General features: G+C 41.1%; 2 protein-coding genes and 1 long non-coding RNA gene across 4 annotated transcripts in view; 2 read left to right on the top strand and 1 right to left on the bottom strand.

Moving 5' to 3' along the window:
- SMIM14 (small integral membrane protein 14) overlaps nt 1-4,346 on the top strand; it is a 74,977-nt gene extending 70,631 nt beyond the window's left edge. For both annotated transcript variants that reach the window (XM_047798481.1, XM_047798480.1), the window contains exon 5: nt 1,206-4,346. In XM_047798481.1, coding sequence (XP_047654437.1) covers nt 1,206-1,238 — 33 coding nt within the window. In that variant the 3' untranslated portion in view covers nt 1,239-4,346. The remainder of the gene's footprint in view (nt 1-1,205) is intronic.
- Nucleotides 4,347-9,560: 5,214 nt separating this feature from the next.
- On the bottom strand, nt 9,561-10,148 carry LOC125137850 (uncharacterized). Its single transcript, XR_007137522.1, has 2 exons — nt 9,854-10,148; nt 9,561-9,676 (listed from the first exon to the last, which is right to left on the bottom strand). It is a non-coding gene; the product is annotated as an uncharacterized LOC125137850 (long non-coding RNA).
- Nucleotides 10,149-10,165: 17 nt separating this feature from the next.
- Nucleotides 10,166-23,180, top strand: part of UGDH (UDP-glucose 6-dehydrogenase) — a 34,106-nt gene continuing 21,091 nt past the window's right edge. Inside the window, 2 exon segments of the mRNA XM_047798954.1 lie at nt 10,166-10,471; nt 16,711-16,879. Coding sequence (XP_047654910.1) covers nt 16,718-16,879 — 162 coding nt within the window. The 5' untranslated portion in view covers nt 10,166-10,471; nt 16,711-16,717.

The raw sequence follows: 23,180 nt of genomic DNA, 5'->3' as shown, positions 1-23,180 counted from the left end.
AGGCCAGCAGCTGTAGCTCTGATTTGACCCCTACCCTGGGAACTTCCATATGCGATGGGTGCGGCCCTAAAAGCAAAATAAATAAGTAAATAAATAAAATAAAATAGAAGCCATTTAAAAAATGACAAAAATGCAAGATTGCAGTCCCTTAACCTTTTAATTCATTATAGACCAGCAGTTTTAGGAATATAGTCCCACTGCTCTAGGAATAAGCATGAGAACATATTGACTAATTGCAGGTAGACAAATTGATCATCCTCAACTTGGGCCCCATAGAGCATGTCAGAGTAAATAAATGGAATCTTCCTGAAGATTCCTAAAAGCTCTGATCTTTCCTTTACATTTCAGATGCTTTCTATAACAAGTAACAAAAATCAGTTCAGCCTAGGAGTTCCCGTCATGGCGCAGTGGTTAAGGAATCCAGCTAGGAACCATGAGGTTGCAGGTTCGATCCCTGGCCTTGCTCAGTGGGTTAAGGATCCGGCATTGCCGTGAGCTGTGGTGTAGGTTGCAGACAAGTCTCAGATCCCACGTTGCTGTGGCTCTGGTGCAGGCTGGCGGCAACAGCTCCAATTAGACCCCTGGCCTGGGAACCTCCATATGCTGTGGGAGCAGCCCTAGAAAAGGCAAAAAAAAAAAAAAAAATCCGTTCAGCCTGGTTTAAGTAATTGGCTTTCTTGGTTCACACATCAAAACATCCAGAAGTAGGGTCAGTGTTGAGAAAGTTTAGCAGTGTCGTCAAAAACCCAATTTCTTTCCTCAGACCATTAGCTTTATTCCAAGGTAGACTCCCTTTCTGAGGATAGGATGGCTGCCAGTAGCGACTGGCTCCCTGTGCTTCCTCATTGACTGATGTTTTGTTGTCAGAAACATGTCTCTTGCTTCACTTTGACTGAACTCCCTTTTGATGGGTTTAAATATGACTGTGGGAGCTGTCAGGGAGAGCGCCTTCACCCAGGTCGTGTCACTGTTACGCGGTTTTCCGCTCTTGCGCACTGCAAGGGGAAAGAGCCAAACAGTGGTGCATCAGAGTGTTCCTCTAGCAGCCCTTGCGCAGAAACAGGAGACGCGCAGATGAGTGTGTGATGAGGGATGGGAGGGTGAGGAGCACAGCTGCTGCTGCTCGGTTCTTACTGTAGGTGTTAGATTGCTTGCACTGGGATTTATGAAGTCAGTTCCCTAATTTCTGTCTTTTCTAACGCCAGGGACAAGACCCACCAGCCCCTCCTGTGGACTAACTTTGTGACATGGGAAGTGAAAATAGTTAACACCTTGCACGACGACCAAATGAACGAAGATGACCAGAGTACTCTTTACCCTGTTTAGAACTGTTTTCCTCTTGCATCTGCAATATGGGATGGTATTGTTTTCATGAGCTTCTAGAAATTTCACTTGCGAGCTTATTTTGCTTCCTGTGTTAACACCTTTCCTATATTTGAGTAAATGACTACATTAAAAAGTTACATGGGGCTTTTTTGGTTATCCTAAACGTACACATTCCATTCATTCTCTTTGTAAATGTGATCATCCTTTTTGTGATAATTTCTGGCCTGATTGAAGGAAATCTGAGATCTCGGCATTTAAATATTTTAAATAGTTTTGATGGGTTTAAAAGTTTTTATAAGGTATTTATAAAGTTATTTGGGGTTATCTGAGATTGTATGAAAGAAAATTAGAACCACACTGTATTTACACTTACCTTGGTAGTTTATTTGTGGGTGGCAGTTTTCTCTAGTTCTTGGGACTGTGACAGCCTTGAGAATATTTTACACATTACAGCTGAAATCTGTGTCATCCACTACAACTGGCTTATGTGGCTAGAAAAGGAGGAAAGAAGAAATGAAATAATTGTTTACTAAGTTTTTTATTCCCTTACAAATACCTAATATTAAGAAAACTTTAAATAAATATGATTTAAATGTGGTGGACAATTTATAGTCCATTGTATGACATTTGTAAGCCACTGTACACTAGCCTTACATGGTTCATGAAGAGGAAAAAATGTAATTCTTTCTGCCTTTGCCAGGTATAATCTATACAGTAATAATTTAAGCTATAATTTATTAAAATAGGTGCCTCTCAGGAAGCTGCTTTTCTGTTGTAACACTTTCCTGTTAAATGAAACTATCTTAAAGCTGTATTGGGGGCCTGTTTGGTTACTGACATTTGAATGCTATTTACTTATTTACTCTGTTATTTTCTTTAAAGAAAACATTTTGAGTCTTGTTATCTTTCTGACTTTAAAAAAAAAATGTTTAATGAATTCTTGGTTTACTCCAAGGAAAAAGAGGAAAATGAGAAACAATCAAGGATCTTTTCCTCAACCCCTGTCTCATTCTCGTTTAGTAATAGGATGGATTGGGGTGGGGAGGAGCATTAATATAAGTAAAATTTTTGAAATGTATAAAAATGTAAAAAGTTGCATAGTTTTTGTTCAGTTTGAAAGAAAAGGAATACAAATGGCATAAAAAAAATCTACATGACCTGTGGGTTATGGAATTTTTGCCTAGCAAGTGATTGCAGATGATTTATGGGGATTAGAAGATATTTTGCTATCAATGTAAGGATTTTTTCCCCCTAGATAAGTCTAGCTTTTCACTGTATAGATCCAACAAATTACTTGTATGAATTGAATAAACTTCTCTATATCATTGTACTGTTTAATAGAGTCTCTGATACAATTATATGGCGCTTGTAGGGTATTTTTCCTCCTTTATTCTGATTATATTCTAGGCCATAAACACTGGAAGGGCTTCATTTCATTATATAATGCAGTATTGATTGCTTGCATTCCTCCTGTGCATCTTAGCTTTGTGCTCAACTTCTACCCGTAATTATTTGTATTAATCGAGGGGTACCAAACACAGGTAAGTCAAATTCTGGATAAATGAACACCACAGATGTAAGGTTTTTCCTCTCGGCATGGCCTATGAGAAGCCTTTCCAGCTCTGTAAAACATTTAAAGCAGAAAGGGCAGGAGTGGCCTAAGATGGAGCTAAATCCCTTATGAGCATTCCTTTTTCTGCCCTTGCCCCTGAACTTAAGAGGCTAGTACACATATCCTAGTGGTCTGCTCTCTAAGCTGCTAGAAAGCCAATCTCTGGCACAGTTACTGATGTGTTCACTGAATCTATGGCTCACAAATAACTGAGAATTGACTTTGGTTGAAGAAGTGATTGTGACATGGAAACAGAATGGTTAATGTTAGCTAGAGACCTGGAAATCTGGGTTCTTATTCCTAGTTCTTCATTTCTGTCACATATACTTAATTGACATGACATTAGAACATTAACCTTTTCCTGTTATATAGACCATCTTTTTAACTAGTAACTTTTAACTTAAAAGTTCTTAGTGAAGTGTTTAGTCTTGGTTTTTTTGCTTGTAAAATTTCTCTGCACTCCTGACAAAGACAGTATGCAATAGCACATAAAGTATTCCTGTTAATCTAACTAGTAATTTATATTATTCTATTTAATTCCTAAAGCCTCTACACGTGGCCTTTTTATTGAGCACACTCTTACTCATTAACTTGGCTTATAAACATTCACCTGAACTGTGGCTACAATATTTTTAAAATAATCCAGAAAGAAGAAAGATAAAGCTTCACATTTTAATCACTTGTGGCTCTTAAACATTCCACAAATGCCATTAAGAGTTTATTTTAGAGTTATTTAATGTTCTTTTATGCAAAATAATGGTTTTTTTTTTTTTGCTTTCCACATGGAAAAAGTTAGCATTGGAACTGTGTATAGTGGAAGATTTTTATCACATATCTATTCAAGCACTATCCCATGTCAGCAAGTCATATTTTAAACTACCTGGAGAAAGTTTCAGAAGTAACTATCAAGTACAGCTGTTCCTAGTTACTTTTAGTGTGTTCGTGGTATGCAATGTGATAGTGTTTATAGAATTATTTACATCCTACATTTTCCAAGGAACCTTAGAAGTCTCTCACCCTGAATCAAAGTCTGTCACTCTAAATGAATATGTGCTAAAATTTGACCAGCTCAGCTTAAGACACAAAACAGCAACTTGAAGGGGAAATAGAGTTTAAATTAATGGGTCAAATTTTTGTTGTTGCAATAGTAGGCTTAGTCTTAACATTATAATATTTCTAAATGAAAATATGTATGTTACCATGTCCGATGATTACTTTGTTAAGAGCAGAAGTGGTCGTGTGATGTACTAAATGTTAATTGCTGTTTTTAAATGTTTAAATCATGCCAAACAAATCATATCTGTGCCATCCAGGGTTTATTGTAATCTTTTACTGAGTACTTGGATTGGGATAAAGGGCTTGTACTATGCACTTTTTATTAATGAATAAATAGAAAACATTAGTAACACTCACTTTTCTGTTTGGCTTTTGTGGGAAGAGGAGCAAGCATCTTTTTGCTTAGTAAAATGTTAACGTCCTTGATTAAACAGTTTCTTTGTAAGACTTTTTATCCCTGAGACATTTCTAAGAATGAATTTTGAGTTCTAAGAATATTTATAGGAGTTCCTGTCATGGCTCAGCGGAAACTAATCTGACTAGCATCCATGAGGATGTAGGTTTGATCCCTGGCCTTGCTCAGTGAGTTAAGGATCTGGCGTTGCTGTGAGCTGTGGTGTAAATCGCAGACATGGCTTGGATCTGGCGTTACTGAGGCTATAATGTAGGCCGGCAGCTGCAGCTCCAATTCAACCCCTAGCCTGGGAACCTCCATATGCTGCAGGTACAGCCCTAAAAAGACCAAAAAAAAAGAAAAGAAAAAAAGAATATTTATACAGTAGCGGTATGGGGCCAGTATTCAGAAGCAAGGATTCTAAAACCTTCTAGGAAATAGACTGTGATTGCATTTCTTTTGTTACTCTTTTTTTAAAATAATAAAATAGAATACAGGGTCTTAGAATACAGGGTCAATAGACATTTGCTTTGAGAGTACAATATCCAATAGTGTTAATTATTTGAGCAGATGTATGTTACCCCAAAGGAGCTAGACATGTAACTGTACTGAAACACACAAAAGTGAAAATTTGCTTTTCCTCTGTGATGTGGAATGCATCCAGATGCTAAAGATTATTAATACCCATAAAATGATATAATTTCGCTGGCATTGTTACCATATCAAGGTCTCTGTGATACTTAGGTGTTGTTTAAAATAGCAAAATTTGTGAAATAATAACTTCCTGGAAATGATTTCAATCTAAGTTCCCATGTGGCACAGTGGGTTAATGACCCGATATTGCTGCAGCTGTGGTGCAGGTCGAAACTATAGCTCAGGTTTGACCCCTGGCCCAGGAACTTTTGCATGCTGTGGGCATGGCCAAAAAAAGAAAAGTATTATGGTGAGCTTGATAAAAAAGATGTTTTGTTGGAGTGATGAGGATGAAAACCCAGCTGGAGTAGTTAAGGGAAAAAATGGCGGTAAAGAAGGAGAGACAGAACAAGCAACTTTTTGGAGGGGTTTTATATAAGGAATAGGAGCAGAGAAATATGGTGGTAACTTGAGTGGGATATGGGTCTAGAATGAGAGGGAGAGGGTTTTTCTGCTGCTGTTGTTTCATTAAGATGGGAGAAAAAGAGTAGGTGCAGACTTATCAAGGGATACCCTCAGAGCCCCTTTCATAGTGATGTCACCCCTTTATTGGCCCCGGCACCAGTACCATTATTCTGACAGGAAGACTCACTAATGTTTTTGCCAAGGCTACTTCAAGCCTCCCTTCCCACTCCCCGCACTCAAGGCCTCACTGTGATAACTGGCCTTAGAGACGATCTTGATTAATCGTCTGATGTCCTTTATCCCTGTTTGTATAAGTCCAAGACTCCAGGCCATCACTCAGCCATTCCCCCTTAGCTGATTCAATCCCAGACCTTTCCACATGCCCCAAACCATGTAAACTTAAGGGTTAGCATCAGCAAAAGTACCATGTCTCTCTCTCTCTCTTTTTTTTTTTCCTGGACATTCCCTTTACCAAAATGTGGCATCTCCTTAGGGGCGCTGACTCTCCCGTTGCCTTCTCAAATGGGGGCTGTTTTCTTTTCAGACCTTATAACTAAAGAATATAAGTGAACTTCTTTCCAGTTCCTTATTTGGCTGCTAGGCTATCACTCTCTCCTCTCTAGAATGCTCCAACTTTTTGAAGCTCCTGCTGTCAGTATTCCACTTGATACCCTATCTTTCAGTCATTTATAGACCTCTGGATCACACCTCATTCCTTGAAGAATTTAAGCACTGAACTTCATGCCTGTCTTTTTAAAACTCTCCCTGTGGGGATTCTTGGTGATAGCAATGTCCAAGTAGACAATCCTTTGAATATTCAGTCCCCTAACCTCTCCTCTAATAATTTGTTTTTCATACAACTACAGCCATCCACTCCCACTGGCAAACCCTGGACCTGTAATTTTTAACTTTAGTGTTTGTATATTCCTAAAAGAATTGTGAAAAAAGTGACATACTATTATCTTAGACATCTTTTTTCCTTTTAGAAGTGCAAAGCCAAGCCACCTGGGAACTCCCCAGATCGTCTCTTTAATCTGTTCATTATTCTAAATTTCCGTGGCTACTGCCCTGGACATGCTGCTTCTAATTCTTGATGACTGTAATGAGCTCTGAATTGTTCTCCATCCAATTACCCTTTTTATCCCCCTAACCATCCTCTTTGTTTTCCCTATTTAATGCCTATATTTCCATTAGGAGCTCAGTTATCAACACTTGAGGACGCATCCCTGACCTATACTATGTTAGGTACTTGTATTCCCACAAGACTATGCATCTCTCCTTAATAAAGTTGTAATTTTACATGTATCTGTGTGGTGTTTGATGTTTCCCCATAGGTAATAAAATTGAAGAAGGCAGGGAATGTATCATTTTTTTTTTTTCTTTTTAGGGCCACACCCATGGCATATGGAGGTTCCCAGGCTAGGGGTCGAATCGGAGCTGTAGCTGCCGGCCCCCACCATGTCTCACAGCAATGCCAGATCCCCAACCCACTGAGCGAGGCCAGGGATCAAACCCAAAACCTCATGATTCCTAGTCAGATTAATTTCCTCTGTGCCACAACAGGAACTCCTGGAATGTATCATTCTTTACTCACAATTATACTCCTAGTTACTACCACAGTCTTATCACATAGTAAACATTTGGAGGAAATTCTTAATGAATACCTGAATCAGTAGTTTCCAAATTTTAGGAGGAACCTGTTTATAAATTGAAATCCTACATGACATGTTCATATATAACAGCAGATAAAAGTAGAGCCACTTTGATGTGGAGGAGAAGGCAGTAGGAAACACAAAGCCCAGTGTGTTTTAATCTCCCACTCCTTCTCTTAGACTCTGACACACCACTAGGGAAATTTAAAGCTCCATGAAACATAATCTGAAATAACTGGCATACATCAAGCAGTTCTCAAACTTTTTGTTTGCAGAATCCCTTTACACTTGGAGGTCTTTTCAGGGCTCAGCGGTTAATGACTAGGATCTATGAGGATGCAGGTTCGATCCCTGGCCTAACTCAGTGGGTTAAGGATCCGGCCTTGCCACGAGCTATGGTGTAGGTCGCAGACGTGGCTCAGATCTGGCATTGCTGTGGCTGTGGTGTAGGCCGGTGGCTGCAGCCCCGATTCGACCCCTAGCTGGGGAACCTCCATATGCCAAGGGTGCGGCCCTGAAGAGACAAAAGACAGGAAAAAAGAAAAAAAAAGAAAAAGAAGAATACACTGATTCCTTAAAAATAACTATAATAAATCATTACATGTTAATATAAATAGCATATTTTATGAAAAATTACTTCTAAACCAAAAATTAGGAGGATTGGCATTGCTTTACATTTTTGTAAATCTATGGTATCTGCATTGACCTGTTGTAACATTACATGTCATACAGCCTTTGGAGGATTCCATTGTATGCTTGTGAGGATGAGTGAAAATAGTAAGTGACATACTAGTATTATCATAAAAATGTTTTAACCTTCTGGATCCCCCCGAAAGGGTCTCAGAGACTGTCAACACATTTTGAGAAAAGTTGTCCTATATCCAAAGGTCCATTCTAGATAATATTGATATTCTGATTTAATGTCTGAGATCCTGTTGACTGTTTTGAAGATTATGATTATTATCGAAATACAAAGAATATGAGGCAAACACTAGGTAGAAAAATGTCAATTCCAAGATAAAGGGAAGAGGGACAACATTGTAAATGAACGGTTTCAATAAAATTTAAAAAAATGAAAAAAGATAAAGGGAAGAATAATAGAAAAGTGGCTTTTATTAGAAAGCCAATTATAATAGGAAACTTAAACCTATGCATATACCAAGTCCAAAAAGATACATTTGCCACATGAACTGCAATCACTTGTTCATTTTTCCCTCCCACTAGCCCATAAGCTTTGTCTTTTATTATTATTATTTTTTTTTTTATTAAGGGCCGACCCCGAGGCATACGGAGGTTCCCAGGGTAGGGGTCAAATCAGAGCTGTAGCTGCTGGCCTACGCTGTGCTCCTGGCAATGCCGGGATCCTTAACCCACTGAGCGAGGCCAGGGATTGAACCTGAATCCTCATGGATGGTAGAAAGGTACATTTCCACTGACCTACGGCGGGAACTCCTTAGCCTGTAAGCTTTGGAAAAAGGAATCGGTTTTTCATCTTTGGTCTCTAGGGTACTGTTTAACACAATAGGCACTAAATACTTATTGGATGAATTAATTTAACTGCATAGAATGTACAATGCCTACATATCTCATCACATTTTCTACAATCCACAACAAACTCTGCTCAATCAACATTCCAAATAGGGTATTTTAATACTCCTTTATATGCTGATAACCACTTTCCTCACGACATTTTTCAAAATGGTATTTGACTTTGACTGTATATCACTTGATGTAATTTTTTTTTTTTTGCCCCTGCCCGGGGCCTGTGGAAGTTCCAGGGCCAGGAATGGAACCTGGGTCACAGCAGCGACCCCAGCTGCTGCAGTGATAACGCTGCTGGATCCTTAAACCACTGTACCACAGGGAACTCTGATATAATTTCTAACTTAATGAGAGGGGGGAAAAGTCATGATTTTTAAAATTTATTTATTCTTATAATGATTTTTATTTTTTCTATTATAGTTGGTTTACAATGTTCTGCCTTTTTTTACATTTGAGGTTTAAAATGACCTTGGAGTGGGGAAACAGGAACAGAACTGTTTTCATTAAAAGTGGGAGGCTCCATCAAGAGTTCTTCTATGGAACAGCGGGGTTAGGTACCAAGAGTTATCACTGCAGCGGCTTGGGCCACTGCTGTGGCGCAGCTTCCATCCTTGGCCAGGGAACTTAAACATGCCCCAGCCGCCGCCCCATTTCCCCCCAAAAAGTGGGAGGCTCCATGCGTCAATTTTACTCTTCCTCATACGCGACATTTCTATCTTCCATGCTCTCCGCTATATATCATGCACAGACAGCTCAAATCCCGAATTGGCAGGAGTATCTGGAAAAATGTGCCTGGAGGGCGTGGCTGCCCCGCTTGTCTACCCAAGGATCAGGGCGAGGGTACGAACTCGTCCAGTCATGATCGGATTCAGCATCATCCTTCAGACATGAGGCGCCTCCTTCCCAGAAGGGGCGAGGAGGCCGTAATCTGACGAAACCCTGGGCTGCGAGCCTGGAGGGTGCGGCGGGCCTGAAGGGTGCGGCAGACCCACGAGCCTGTAAAGCGTGGAGATGGAGTAAGCCGCTGGATACTTCTGACCCGCAGGGTCTAGGGGCCCTAAAGACCAGGCCAGCCCGCTAGGCTGATGGGGAGACCGGAAAGGGGGCTGGTCCTTCCGGTCCCCTTGGGCCGCAGCCCGCCCAATACCCCCCCAGCTCCAGAATATGGCTGACCTGGCGCGCACGCGGCACCATCTCAGTCCCGACAGTGAGCCAGGACAGGCACAATGGGAGAGAAGCGGGAGCCGGAGGGCAAGAGCTGGCCTCAGACTACCCGGGAACTAGAACCTGAGCTAGACTCTCCCGAGGCCTTAGCCCTGGAGCGCCGACCCGCCGCACACGCAGCTCCTCCCAGCGCCGCCCCCGGCAGGGGCGGGGCCGCTGAGCTGGTCCGAGGGGATTTGCCCAGGCTCGGCTGGGGGCGGGGAATGCCCCCCTCCCAGCCCCTACTAGCCCCGCCCCGTCCCCCGCCCCTGGGCCCCGCAGGAAATAGGGGTGGGTCCCGGGCCTAACGTGGCGGTGGGGGGAGTAAGGATGCGGTGGAGGGCAGAGTCCGGGAGGGCCTGGCTGCCGGGGAATGAAGCCTCCGCCTTCTCGGGTGGAAGCCTTTAAATACGGGCTCCGGCTGGGCACTCGGGGTGAGGCGTCTGGCAGCCTGAGAGGGGTGTGCGGTGAACAGGGATCAGACCGAGCAGGGCGCGAGTGCAGAAGCTGCGGCTGCGCGGCCCAGAGCGAGGAGCTGTCCGAGCGGTCAAGATAGGAGCGGTCGCCGTGCTTGGTGCTTGGAAGTGGGTAAGCGCCTTTCCCGGGCTGGCCCCGCAGCCCGGTGGGCATGTCCCCGGGTCGGGGCGGCGTGTGGAAGGAGCCGGCAGGGTGTGCGTGCTGTTTCCAGTCCCGAGCGTCCAGTGTCACGACCCTTGTCTCTTCTTTTGGGTTCTGGGCGGGAATCGTCTTTTGGATCTGCTGCTCTGGAGGAGGGATATCTTGGGCTTTTTAAGACTCGTGAGTCTTTCAACCGCCTCTTTTTCTGCTTTCTCCTACTTTCCGACGTAAAATAAATGAGATTTCCCTGGCCTCTGAAAGCCAAACATCCGCCAAAAAAAAAGCGGTCCTCTGGTTAGGGACCCCATTTTGGTCTCAGAATCCTAGTCTTTTGTTTGTGTCTACAGTCTGCTCACAGGTTAGGACGCTGCTTTCCTATGTCACTGGCTGCCCTTCTTAAGAGAGTAAAGAGAAAAAGAACCAGAGAGTCCTTTCGAGGACGAGATCCTAAGACATTCATTCCATCTTGATCTTTGTATGGGCTGCCCTGGGATCTATTGTTGGCCGCCACACCGTGTAATGGCTTTGTTTCATGTTAGGGAAGGCCTTTCTTGGAATATCAGGTTTGTGTGGGACCTTGAAAAACTGTGTACCTCTTTATATATAGGAAAATAACTGAGTAAGGTCAAGAATTCTGGTATGTAGAAAAGAGGGATTCACTAGTAGTGAACTTTTCAGAGATATACAGAGGAGTAGCTGTTCATTGACTGCTCTCAAAGACACAGTGACTCTTTGAGATTCTTCAAATCCCCTAAGAAATGGGCAACAGTAGTCTGGTCTGTTCCTTGGGAGGTGTGGAGGGCAGTTCTGGAAATGAAAGAGCTTACTGTCTGCTCTGAGATGTGTTTGTTAGTGCCTAGCATCTAGTAAGGTAAGTGGTCGAGAACCCTGATTGAAAGGATGTCTTCTATTGCTGTACTCCTTTCTCTAACATAAAATCTGAAACTAAGAAGCATACTTCATCTTCTCTCTGGCTATATCCACGGCTTTACATGATATTATTTAGATATAAGGTTAAAAATCTTTCTCACTGATTAAATATTTTTCCCAGGTCAGGCATCTGTTAGTATTTAATTTTTGGAAATGTCTAAGATGATGTGTGAAGTGATGTATCCAGTTATAACATCCATTGCCTTTGCTGCAAGAGTGTACTGAAGAGGGGTGGGGGATGGAGGGATGATTAAGTTTAGATTGTAATAGGACCTTCTCTATTCCTTAGCCACATTTTCCAGATTGAAATATTGATCCGAATTTATAAAATTTTAGATGAAAAGTAGTACAGCCTGGTTTGCTGTAACTTTCTCAAAAATACAGAGGTAAAAACTCATTTCATACTGACTCATTCAATAAGCAAACATTCCCATTTCCCTGACAGCACAATAGAGGGTCAGAAGATACATAAGATTAGAAATAGAAAATGGAGTCAGGAGTTCCCTGGTGGCCTAGCAGTTAAGGATCCAGCATTACAATTGTTGTGGCTCAAATCAGTGCTGTGGCGCAGGTTTGATCCCTGGCCTGGGAACTTCTGCATGCTGCAGTGCTCCTCCCGCCCCCACCAAAAAAAGGGGAGGAGAAAATGGAAATGGAAGACATCTGTGTCAGGCAAAGTATATCACTAAGCTCCACATCAAAGCTTGTTGAAGATTTTGTTGAAACTTCCAAGTGATACTTTTTTTGGACTTACACAGATGGTACTATAAGCTTCTTCAGTGACTTTCCCATTGTCATCTGTGAGCCATACTTCATAAAAAATAGTTAAGCAAGGATACCCCAAAACATGCAGTTCTATAATATGGGCCCACCTGTTATCAATAGTTTATCCCAACTGCTGTATGGAAGGCAAGCTGAATAAGACCTGGCAACCAAGGTGGATAAGCAGTAACTCTGAGAAGACATATTGAAGTTCTACCTTAAGAAGAAAGGAGGATCAGATTGTGGACAGCCTGCAAACATACTGTGATCAGCCATCTGAACTGAAGATATTCCGATAACAGTTTTTATCCCTCAAAGAGGACCTTATTGAGAATTACTATTATTTATTGAAAGCCTAAATTTCTAGGTGCCAAGGTGAACAGCAGCAGGTAAGAACTGTTAATCTAAGAGCACCTTATTAAACTATGAACTCCTTGAGTCCAAGAATTCATCATGTAGATAGTCAAGCCATGTTTCTTATAAAAATCTTAGCAGAACCTGTTCTGGTCGAGACTGAGGGCATAGGCTGCCCTTATAACCTCTTGGCTATGGGATTAAGCGGTAATGCTCTCCGTCCAGAAATCTTTTGAGACACCACTTTTTGGAATCTCAAAAGATTTTATTCCTACATATACTGATATGCTGGTTTTGATTAGAGAGGCCACCTATCCAGTAAGGGTGTTTCTGTGTGTAGTAGTTCTTCAAGTTCATCACAGATTAGGACTCTTTCTTCATCACTGTGGATCTGAAAGTTCTTTTTTTTGTGTTTTGAGGGCTACACCCACAGCGTATGGAAGTTCCTAGGCTAAAGGTTGAATCAGCGCTACAGCTGCCAGCCACAGCCACAGCAACTCAAGATCAAAGGCGTGTCTGCAACCTGTACCACACTTCACAGCCATGCTGGATCCCCAACCCACTGAGCAAGGTCAGGATCAAACCCTCATTTTCATGGATTCTAGTCAGATTCATTTCCGCTGTGCCACAATGGGAACTCCAAGGTCTTTTTTTTTTTTTTTAATTTCTCTCATGGACACAGGGTTAATGAGACTTTAGATATTAACTTACCATGACTAAGCTCATAAAAGACTGATGGAAACACTAGAATGGAACCTTGCTATTACAGCAAGGAAGTTTTATTCCCTGCCTGGAATACTTATACCTCAAATCTAGGCTATCCCTTTCTAGTATTTTTTTTTTTTGTCTTTTGTCTTTGTTGTTGTTGTTGTTGTTGCTATTTCTTGGGCCACTCCCGTGGCATATGGAGGTTCCCAGCCTAGGGGTCGAATCAGAGCTGTAGCCACCCGCCTATGCCAGAGCCACAGCAACATGGGATCCGAGCCGCGTCTGCAACCTACACCACAGCTCATGGCAATGCCGGATCGTTAACCCACTGAGCAAGGGCAGGGACTGAACCTACAACCTCATGGTTCCTAGTCGGATTCGTTAACCACTGCGCCACGACGGGAACTCCCCTTTCTAGTATTATGATTCCTGGCAATCTGAATTCATAAGGCAGGGTAGAGTCAGAATAAAGCATTTGGGGAGAATCAGCCATCCAGTCATTGGGAAAGCCTTTTCTTGTCCCACTTCTCTGAAACCAGAACATTTCTGACTTCCAGATTCTGTGTCACTCTTTAGACAGTGAAGAATTAAACACTGTGTAATTCTTGTTCTTAATGCCCCAAAGGCTGATGACACCCTTTGCTCCTGCACTTTTTTTTTCCTTCTTTGGAGTTTAGCAGATTTCAGCTATGTTGATTTCATCGGTTGTTATATTTACTCTCAGCTGTGTTACCTTAAAAGTTATTAAATTATAGCCTCATGGATTGTTACGCTTTCCTAAAAGGGGCATTGAAAACCCACTTTCAGAAAAGTTTAAAAAAAAAAAAAAGGGAGTTCCTGTCGTGGCGCAGTGGTTAACGAATCCGACTAGGAACCATGAGGTTGCGGGTTCAGTCCCTGCCCTTGCTCAGTGGGTTAACGATCCCACGTTGCCGTGAGCTGTGGTGTAGGTTGCAGGCGCGGCTCAGATCCCGCGTTGCTGTGGCTCTGGCGTAGGCCTGTGGCTACAGCTCCAATTCGACCCCTAGCCTGGGAACCTCCACATGCCGCGGGAGCAGCCCAAGAAATGGCAAAAAGACAAAAAAGAAAAAAGAAAAAAAGAAAATTACAATGTATATCCATATTTACTGAAATAAAGATATTCATGTTTATTATGTCATAAGAGTGGATAAGAATGGGATATATATGTGACTTCTGAGTGTTTACCTTGTTAGATTTAATTTTTGAATCATAATTTATTACCTGTTCAAAAAAATTAAATGTCTTTGTATGTATATTGCTAAGAATATTGCTTTCTTTCATGGAATCATTAGATTCCAAATTCTGCTTATATTTACTGTTTTACTAAAATTCTGTTTCTTTTTGGAAGTAGTTATTCCAGTAGTTATTAAAAAGTCATTGGACCGTGAACCAGCTATAATGGAAAAAATAAAAATCATTATTAAAAAAAGCTATCAGAGAAGTTCCCATTTCGACTCAGTGGTTTTAGAACGCAACCAGTATCCCTGAGGATGCAGGTTTGATCCCTGGCCTTGCTCGGTGGGTTAAGGATCCAGCATTGCAGCAAGCCACAGCTCGGATAGATCCCCTGTTGCAGTGGCTGTGGTACAGACTGGCAGCTGCGGCTCTGATTCCATATCTCTTTTGGGAACTTCCATATGCCCCAGGCAGGGCCCTAAAAAGAAAATTTATAAGACACATTACTGGTTGATTAACACAGACCAGGATACTTGCATGCGTTGGTCAGCTCCTTTCTCTTCCAGTAGGAAGAGAACTGATGAAGATAAGAACATTATTTGGGAGTTCCCTTGTAGTAAAGGATCCCTGCTATGGGGCAGATTCGTTCCCCAACCTGGGAACTTCCACATGCTGCGCCTGTGGCCAAAACAAAAACAAAAACTTTCATTAGTACAGATGCAGACCAAAGGGAATTGGATCATCTTAATTATGTGCTTTGTGTATCTTTTTTCATAGCATGCTTATACTTGGTAGGCATTGTAATTAGATCAACCCTCCACGGTACTGTCTCGATTCCACACGATTATCCTAACAGATCCTGAACTCTCTGATTACCATTTTCCTTCTCTTTGGAATCCATGAATGGGTTAGATCAAAGGATACCTAAGATTACATTTAGTCCTTGATAATGACTACAATTCTAAGAATCTGATCCGTTTGACAGTTGATTCTCATTACTGAATAAATTGACGTTCTTACAATATAACCCAGTCCCTTGTCATTTTGATTAGCGTGAATCTTGTTCACCTAATTGCTTTTGAAAACCCATCCAACCTGTGTCACAGCTGCAGAAATTACTTTCCTTTAACTATCTCATGGTTTCTCCTTCAAGTTGAAATAGAGTTTAAGATCATTGTGAAGTACCTAAAAAGAAATTTTGCAGGGAATATAATTGACGTATTAAGATTAGTTCCAAAATTCAGAATTGGCTTCTAAAATCCTGGATTTTGGAACTCATCTTAATATGTCATTTTAATCTAAACCTGTCAGAAAGTTGACCTTTGTACACAGGCATTTAGTTAAGAATTATGCTGGTGTGTTCACTCTTGAACTTTCCCTCAGCAGTCAAAGTTACTTAGGGTGTAAGCCTAAGTAAGCTTTTATTTTGATTCTTAACTTTCTAAATGAGTTCATTATAATCTTTGTAACTCTTCTCCAGTAATATCACTTACTATAATTTTTTTTCCATGTTTCATGCCATTACAGCTGAGCACAGGCTAGGTCATTCAAATGGGATGTTGTTTGGTTTTTTTTTTGTCTTTTTTTTTGGTGTTTTTCTTGAGCCGTTCCTGCGGCATATGGAGGTTCCCAGGCTAGGGGTTGAATCGGAGCTGTAGCCACCGGCCTACGCCAGAGCCACAGCAACTCGGGATCTGAGCCGCGTCTGCAACCTACACCACAGCTCATGGCAATGCCGGATCATTAACCCACTGAGCAAGGCCAGGGATCGAACCCGAAACTTCATGGTTCCTAGTCGGATTCGTTAACCACTGCGCCATGACGGGAACTCCTGTTATTTTTTTTAATCATCGTATTCATAGTCCTTCCTTCCTTTCTTGTCTTCTTTTTTTTTTTTTCATCTTCTTGCCTTTTTTAGGGCCGCACCCGTGGCATCTGGAGGTTCCCAGGCTAGAGGTCTAATGGGAGCTGTTGCTGCCAGCCACAGCCACAGCCACAGCAGTGCCGGATCTGAGCCGTGTCTGCGACCTACACCACAGCTCATGGCAACGCTAGATCTTTAACCCACTGAGTGAGGCCAGGGATCAAACTGTGTCCTCATGGACACTCCTGTTTTCATAGTTCTTAATGAGTGTGAATGTAGGAAATCTTTCCAGATATCTGTCACCTTGACAGTTTTCATAAAGTGTGATGAATGTGTAATACGAGTGCCTTAAATTTTCTGATCTCAATAGTTGAACGGTCTGTTTCCCTTCTAGTACAATCATGTTTGAAATTAAGAAGATCTGCTGCATCGGTGCAGGCTATGTTGGAGGACCCACATGTAGTGTCATTGCTCTTAAGTGCCCTGAAATCAGGGTAACAGTTGTTGATGTCAATGAATCAAGAATCAGTGCATGGAACTCTCCTACACTTCCTATTTACGAGGTAAACCACATTAAACACTTTGTTCTTATGCTCTTTGTTTTCTTGCTATTTTTGCTAAATAACTTACTTTTTTTTTTGTCTTTTTCCCTTTTCTAGGGCCACTCCTTCGGCATATGGAGGTTCCCAGGCTAGGGGTCCAATCGGAGCTGAAGCCGCTGGCCTACACCAGAGCCAGAGCAAAGTGGAATCTGAGCCACGTCTGCAACCTACACCACAGCTCACAGCAATGCCGGATCCTTAACCCACTGAGCAAGGCCAGGGATCGAACCTGAAGCCTCATGGTTCCTAGCTGGATTCATTAACCACTGAGCCAGGACGGTAACTCCAATAACTCACTTTTAGTGTAAAAATTTATGACTGTAACTGATAAGAAATTAAATGAAAAAAATCTAAATACACAATATTATGGACATAATGATTATGTCAAATATACCTAGGGAAAATGCTTGGAAAGGAGTATGTTGAATGTTAATCATGGTTGTATTAGTGTAGTAAGATTATGGGTAATTTTCTTCTATTTTTCTGGGGGTTTTATTTATTTGTTTCTTTGGGTTTTTTTTTTTTTTCTTCTTTTTTTTTGGCTGAGCTTCCAGCATGTAGAAGATCAAACCCATGCCGCAGCATTGACCCAAGCCACTGCAGTAACAACACTGGATCCTTAACTCGCTAAACTACAAGAGAACTCCTCTATTTTCTAATTTTGTCTGTTACTATGATTGCTGTATTGTAATAATACAGCTATAAGTGGTATTTGGAATTCCTGTTGTGGCTCATCGGGTTAAGGATCTGACATTGTCTCTGCGAGGATGAGGGTTTGATCCCTGGCCTTGCTCAATGGGTTAAGGATCTGGCGTTGCCACAAGCTATGGTGTGGGTCACAGATGTGGCTGGGATCCGGTGTTGCTGTGGCTGTGGTGTAGGCCTCAGCCTCAGCTGCAGCTCTGATTCGACCGCTAGCCTGGGAACTTCCATATGCTGCAGGTAGAATGGTAAAAAGAAAAAAAAGTGATATTCTGTAAAAAAATAAATAAAACTGGATGTTTATGATATTAATTCATGTAAGCCTATTATATTTATAGATTATTGTATTTATATCAAGTAAACCTTGGATGAATAAATGGTGTCTTTCATATTTAGTATTTAGTGTGTCACTAATTTGTTTCATTGGAATTTCAAAATTTCTGTGAATTTAGATAATTTATAGTTAGGAAAATATACCTCTCAATAAATCAGTATTCCATTTAAAAAATTTTTCAGTGTAAAATGAGTGCATGATATTATACCTTTGAAGCTCAGCAAAGAAATTTGAAGATTTGAGGGTAGCGTTTTCTCTCCAACATTGATATATTCTTTTTTTTTCCAGAAATGTTTTGTTATTTATAAGACTCTTATCAACCATAGTTTTTAGGTTGCCTTTGGAAGAAGTCTCTGTGGGATAAATCTGACTGCTGTTTATAAGCATATGAATAGAAATCCAGGAAGGAGCACTCATAGATTAGTAGCACTCAACCTTACAGATTTACTAATATCTGAATCAGATTTAAAATTAAAAAAGAAATGCCCTTTATGTATGTGGTAGCTTATGTTTGTGCTTCACCCTTTCTTTTTCTAGCAGGTTAACTTCCCATAATAATTCTTTAAGTTCTTTAGTGTTATAGCATTATCTTCCCGGATATAAACATTACTGCTATATTTGGTTTTGGGGAATTTTAAAAAACATTTTGGAAAGATAACTTGATAAAGAGTTTTATAATTTTGATATCCATAAAATGGCTACAAGTCTTCTGAAACCCTCTGAGCAGTACTTATATCCAGTCATTTAATAATTAGTTCTCCCACGGAGTTCCCATCGTGGCGCAGTGGTTAACGAATCTGACTAGGAACCATGAGGTTGCGGGTTCGGTCCCTGCCCTTGCTCAGTGGGTTAACGATCCGGCGTTGCCGTGAGCTGGGGTGTAGGTTGCAGACGCGGCTCGGATCCCGCGTTGCTGTGGCTCTGGCGTAGGCCGATGGCTACAGCTCCGATTCAACCCCTAGTCTGGGAACCTCCATGTGCCGCGGGAGCGGCCCAAGAAATAGCAAAAAAAAAAATAATAATAATAATTAGTTCTCCCACCAGTATACTCTAGTTTTCAAACACAAAGTGTACCAGAATGGCTAAAATTATTACTATGGACAATACCAAGTGTTGACAAGGATTTAGAACAATTGGAATTTTATACAATGTTCTGCTTGTCAGAACATAAATTGGTACAGCCATTTTGCAGAACTGTTCAGCATTATTTACTAAAGCCAAAAATTTGCATAGTCTTACCCAGAAATTCCAGTCTCAGATGCATATTAAACAGAAAGGCATTGCATATGTGCACCAAAAGGCAGGTATTAACAGAGCTATTTGTAATAACCTAAATAGGAAACTATCTAAATGTTAATCAGCAATAGAGTAGATACATAAATTATAGTATAATACTGCAATAAAATATTATGCTGCAGTGATGGAAGTTCCCATGTAGCCCAGCAGGTTAAGGATCCCGTATTGCTGCAGCTGTGGCAAAGGCTACAACTTCAGTGTGGATTCGATCCCTGGCCCGTGCCCCAGATGTGGTCAAAACAAACAAACTAACAAAACCCCTGGGGTTCCTACTCTGGCACAGTGGTTAAGAATCCCACTATATAGCAGCTTGGGTCACTCCAGAGGCTTGGGTTCAACCCCCGACTTGGCGCAGCGGGTTAAAGGATTCAGTGTTGTGGCAGCTATGCTGCAGCTCAGATTCGGACCCTGGCCTGGGAATGTCCATATGCTGTGGGAGCAGCCATGGGGAAAAAACCAAACCAAACCAAACCATATTTCATTGAAAATCAATGACACTACTCCTGCATGAAAGCACATGGTTAAATTCTCACAAAAGTAATGTATCGTCAGACACAAAGTAGTCCATACTGTTTAACGTTCAAATACAGGCAAAATAATCTCTGATGATAGAATTTAGCGTGATGGTAGTTTGAGGGGTTATAGTGACCAGGAGAGGGCATATTGCAGGTTCTGGTTTACTGTTGGTGTTCTTCTAATTCTGGGTGTGGGTATAGTTACACAGGTGTGTTCACTTGTGAAAACTGAGCTATACACTTTTCTATACTAAAGTATATACACTTTTATGTCTTTTTGTTTTCCTTCAATACAAATTTTTACTTAAAAACAAAATAAAAAGGTCATCTTGGGAATTCTCATGTGGCACAGCAGGTTAAGGATTCAGTGTTTTCACTGCAGCAGCTCAGGTCACTGCTGTAGCTTAGGTTCAATCCCTGGCCCAGGAACATCCACATGCTGTGGGCATAGCCTCCCCCCAAAAGGGGGGGAGTTATCTTGAACTAGAAGAAAGTATAAGCTATCTATAATATATTGGATTTAGACATTTTTCTTGGAGAAAACAAAAAAAATCAGCTGGCCAAGCATTGTTCCCTGGCCAGATTCTTATCAGTACTATTTCTGTTATTTGAAGTTTGAAACTCTTTTTCCTATAACTTCAGTGCTTTAAATTAAAGAGAGTGTATTCTACAGATATAGAAAACCATCCCATCATTACCAAAGGAGAGGGGAAAGGGAGGAAGGACAAATTAGGCGTTTGGGATTAATAGATACAAACTACTGTATATAAAATAGATAAGCTACAAGGATAGTATGTACAGCACAGGGATTTATACCCATCATCTTGTAATAACCTATAATGCAACATAATCTGCAAAAATACTGAATCTCTATGCTATAGACCTGAAACTAATACAATATTGTAAATCAGATCTACTTCAATGAAAATAAATAAATAACAAAAAAACCCCAAATAAAAACAACAGTAAGCCACAAAAGAAATGTGAGGATGATCTGAATTTGCCATGTTATACTCTAGTTGCTTTTTTAAAAATTAAAAGTTAAATTCCTTAAAAAAATAGTGTGTTGACACTGATATTGAATCCAGTCGGAATATAGAGTTAGGTTAAAAGAGTTAAGATTTGAAACTTTTTTTTTTTTTTTCTTTTGTCTTTTGACGGCCACAACTGTAGTATATGGAATTTTCCAGGCTAGGGGGTTGAATCAGAGCTGCAGCTGCCAGCCTACACCACAACCACAGCAACACCAGATCCAAGTTGAGTCTGTGACCTACACCACATATCACGTTAATGGCAGATCCTTAACCCACTGAGTGGGGCCAGGGTCCTCATGGATACTAGTCAGGTTTGTTACTGCTGAGCCACAGCCAGAACTCCTGAAATGATTTTTTCCCCATATCTTACTTGTTTTTTCTCAATAACTTATCTTTTATCACCAAAAAAACCCGAAGTATTTCTTGTTGTTTCACATTTTGTCTTCATAAATAAATTTTTTCTTCTTTAAATCTCTTTAAATAGGAGTTCCTGTTGTGGCTCAGGGGAAATGAATCCAACTAGTATCCATGAGGCTGTGGTTGAAACAGTCTTTATTTTTTATTTTTTATTTATTTATTTTTGTCTTTTTGCTATTTCTTGGGCCACTCCCGCGGCATATGGAGGTTCCCAGGCTAGGGGTCAAATTGGAGCTGTAGCCTCCAGCCTACACCAAAGCTACAGCCACTCCGGATCCGAGCCGAGTCTGCAACCTACACCACAGCTCACAGCAATGCCGGATCCTTAACCCACTGAGCAAGGCCAGGGATCGAACCTGCAGCCTCATGGTTCCTAGTTGGATTCGTTAACCACTGCGCCACGACGGGAACTCCCAGTCTTTATTTTAATATTATTTTCCATCCTGGTCTATCCCAGGGGATTGTAGTTCCCTGTGCTATACATACAGTAAGACCTTATTGCCCATCCATTCTAAATGTAATAGTTTGTATCTACTAACTCCAAACTCCCAGTCCATCCTACTCCCTCTTCCCTCCCCTTTGGCAGCCACAAGTCTGTTCTCTATGTCTATGAGTCTGTTTCTGTTTTGTAGGTTTAATTTGTGCCATATTTTAGATTCCACATGTAAGTGATATCATAAGGTATTTTGTCTTTCTCTTTCTGACTTGACTTAGTATGAGAATCTCTAGTTGCATCCATGTTGCTTCAAATGGCATTGTTTCATCTTTTACGGCTGAGTAGTATTCCATTGTATAAGTACCACATCTTCTTAATCCATTTATCTGTTGATATTTATTTATTTATTTATTTACTTATTTATTTGATGGACATTTAGGTTGTTTCCATGTCTTGGCTATTGTGAATAGTGCTGCAGTGAACATAGGGGTGCATGTATCAATTTTGAATTATATGCCCAGATATATGCCCAGGAGTGGGATTGCTGCTTCATATGGTAATTCTATACTTAGTTTTCTGAGGAACCTCCATACTGTTTTCCATAGTGGTTGTACTAATTTACATTCCCACCAACAGTGCAGGAGGGTTCCCTTTTCTCCACACCCTCTCCAGCATTTGTCATTTATAGACTTATTAATGATGGCTGTTCTGACTGGTGTGAGGTGGTATCTCATGGGAGTTTTGATTTGCATTTCTCTAATAATCAGTGATGTTGAGCATTTTTTTTTTTTTTGTCTTTTTGCTATTTCTTGGGCCGCTCCCGCGGCATATGGAGGTTCCCAGGCTAGAGGTCAAATCCGGCCTACACCAGAGCCACAGCAATGCGGGATCCGAGCCGCGTCTGTAACCTACACCACAGCTCACGGCAACGCCGGCTCGTCAACTCACTGAGCAAGGGCAGGGACCGAACCCACAAGCTCATGGTTCCTAGTCGGATTCTTTAACCACTGCGCCACGACGGGAACGCCAATGTTGAGCATTTTTTCATGTGCTTGCTGGCCATGGGTACTTTCTTAGATATCAATTATTAAAAAGTACCTGCTTAAGAAATTTATAAATCAGAAGAAATAAATGATTTCTGTAGGGTTGTGTATTTAAAAAACAACAACTTGGGGGAATGAACTGTGCAACCAATTATCCATTTTCAAGGATATGTTAGGCCTTCATTCCATTTTTATTTCTTTATTTTAGGTTGTTAAACTAACTATTCCTGCATATTTACTCGGCCATAGTGGAGATGTGAAGTGTTAGGTGAAATGTCAAACAGGAAGAGCTATAAAAGAAGAAAAAGAAAGGGCAGTTTCACCTGGAGGTCACACTGCTCTCGAATTCCTTTATGGAGTAGCTTATATATATTGTTACTATTTGTAATTTTATACCGACCTACCTTGGACAAGGCAAAGAAACATTTTTGATTTCCAGAGAAGCCTTACATACCTTTGCAATCAACATCTTCCTTAAATCTGTA

The sequence above is a fragment of the Phacochoerus africanus genome, chromosome 10 (assembly GCF_016906955.1).
Source record: "Phacochoerus africanus isolate WHEZ1 chromosome 10, ROS_Pafr_v1, whole genome shotgun sequence".
Classification (NCBI taxonomy): Eukaryota; Metazoa; Chordata; class Mammalia; order Artiodactyla; family Suidae; genus Phacochoerus; species Phacochoerus africanus.
The sequence above is the reverse complement of the archived record's forward strand: the minus strand, read 5'-3'. Positions and strand labels throughout refer to the sequence as shown.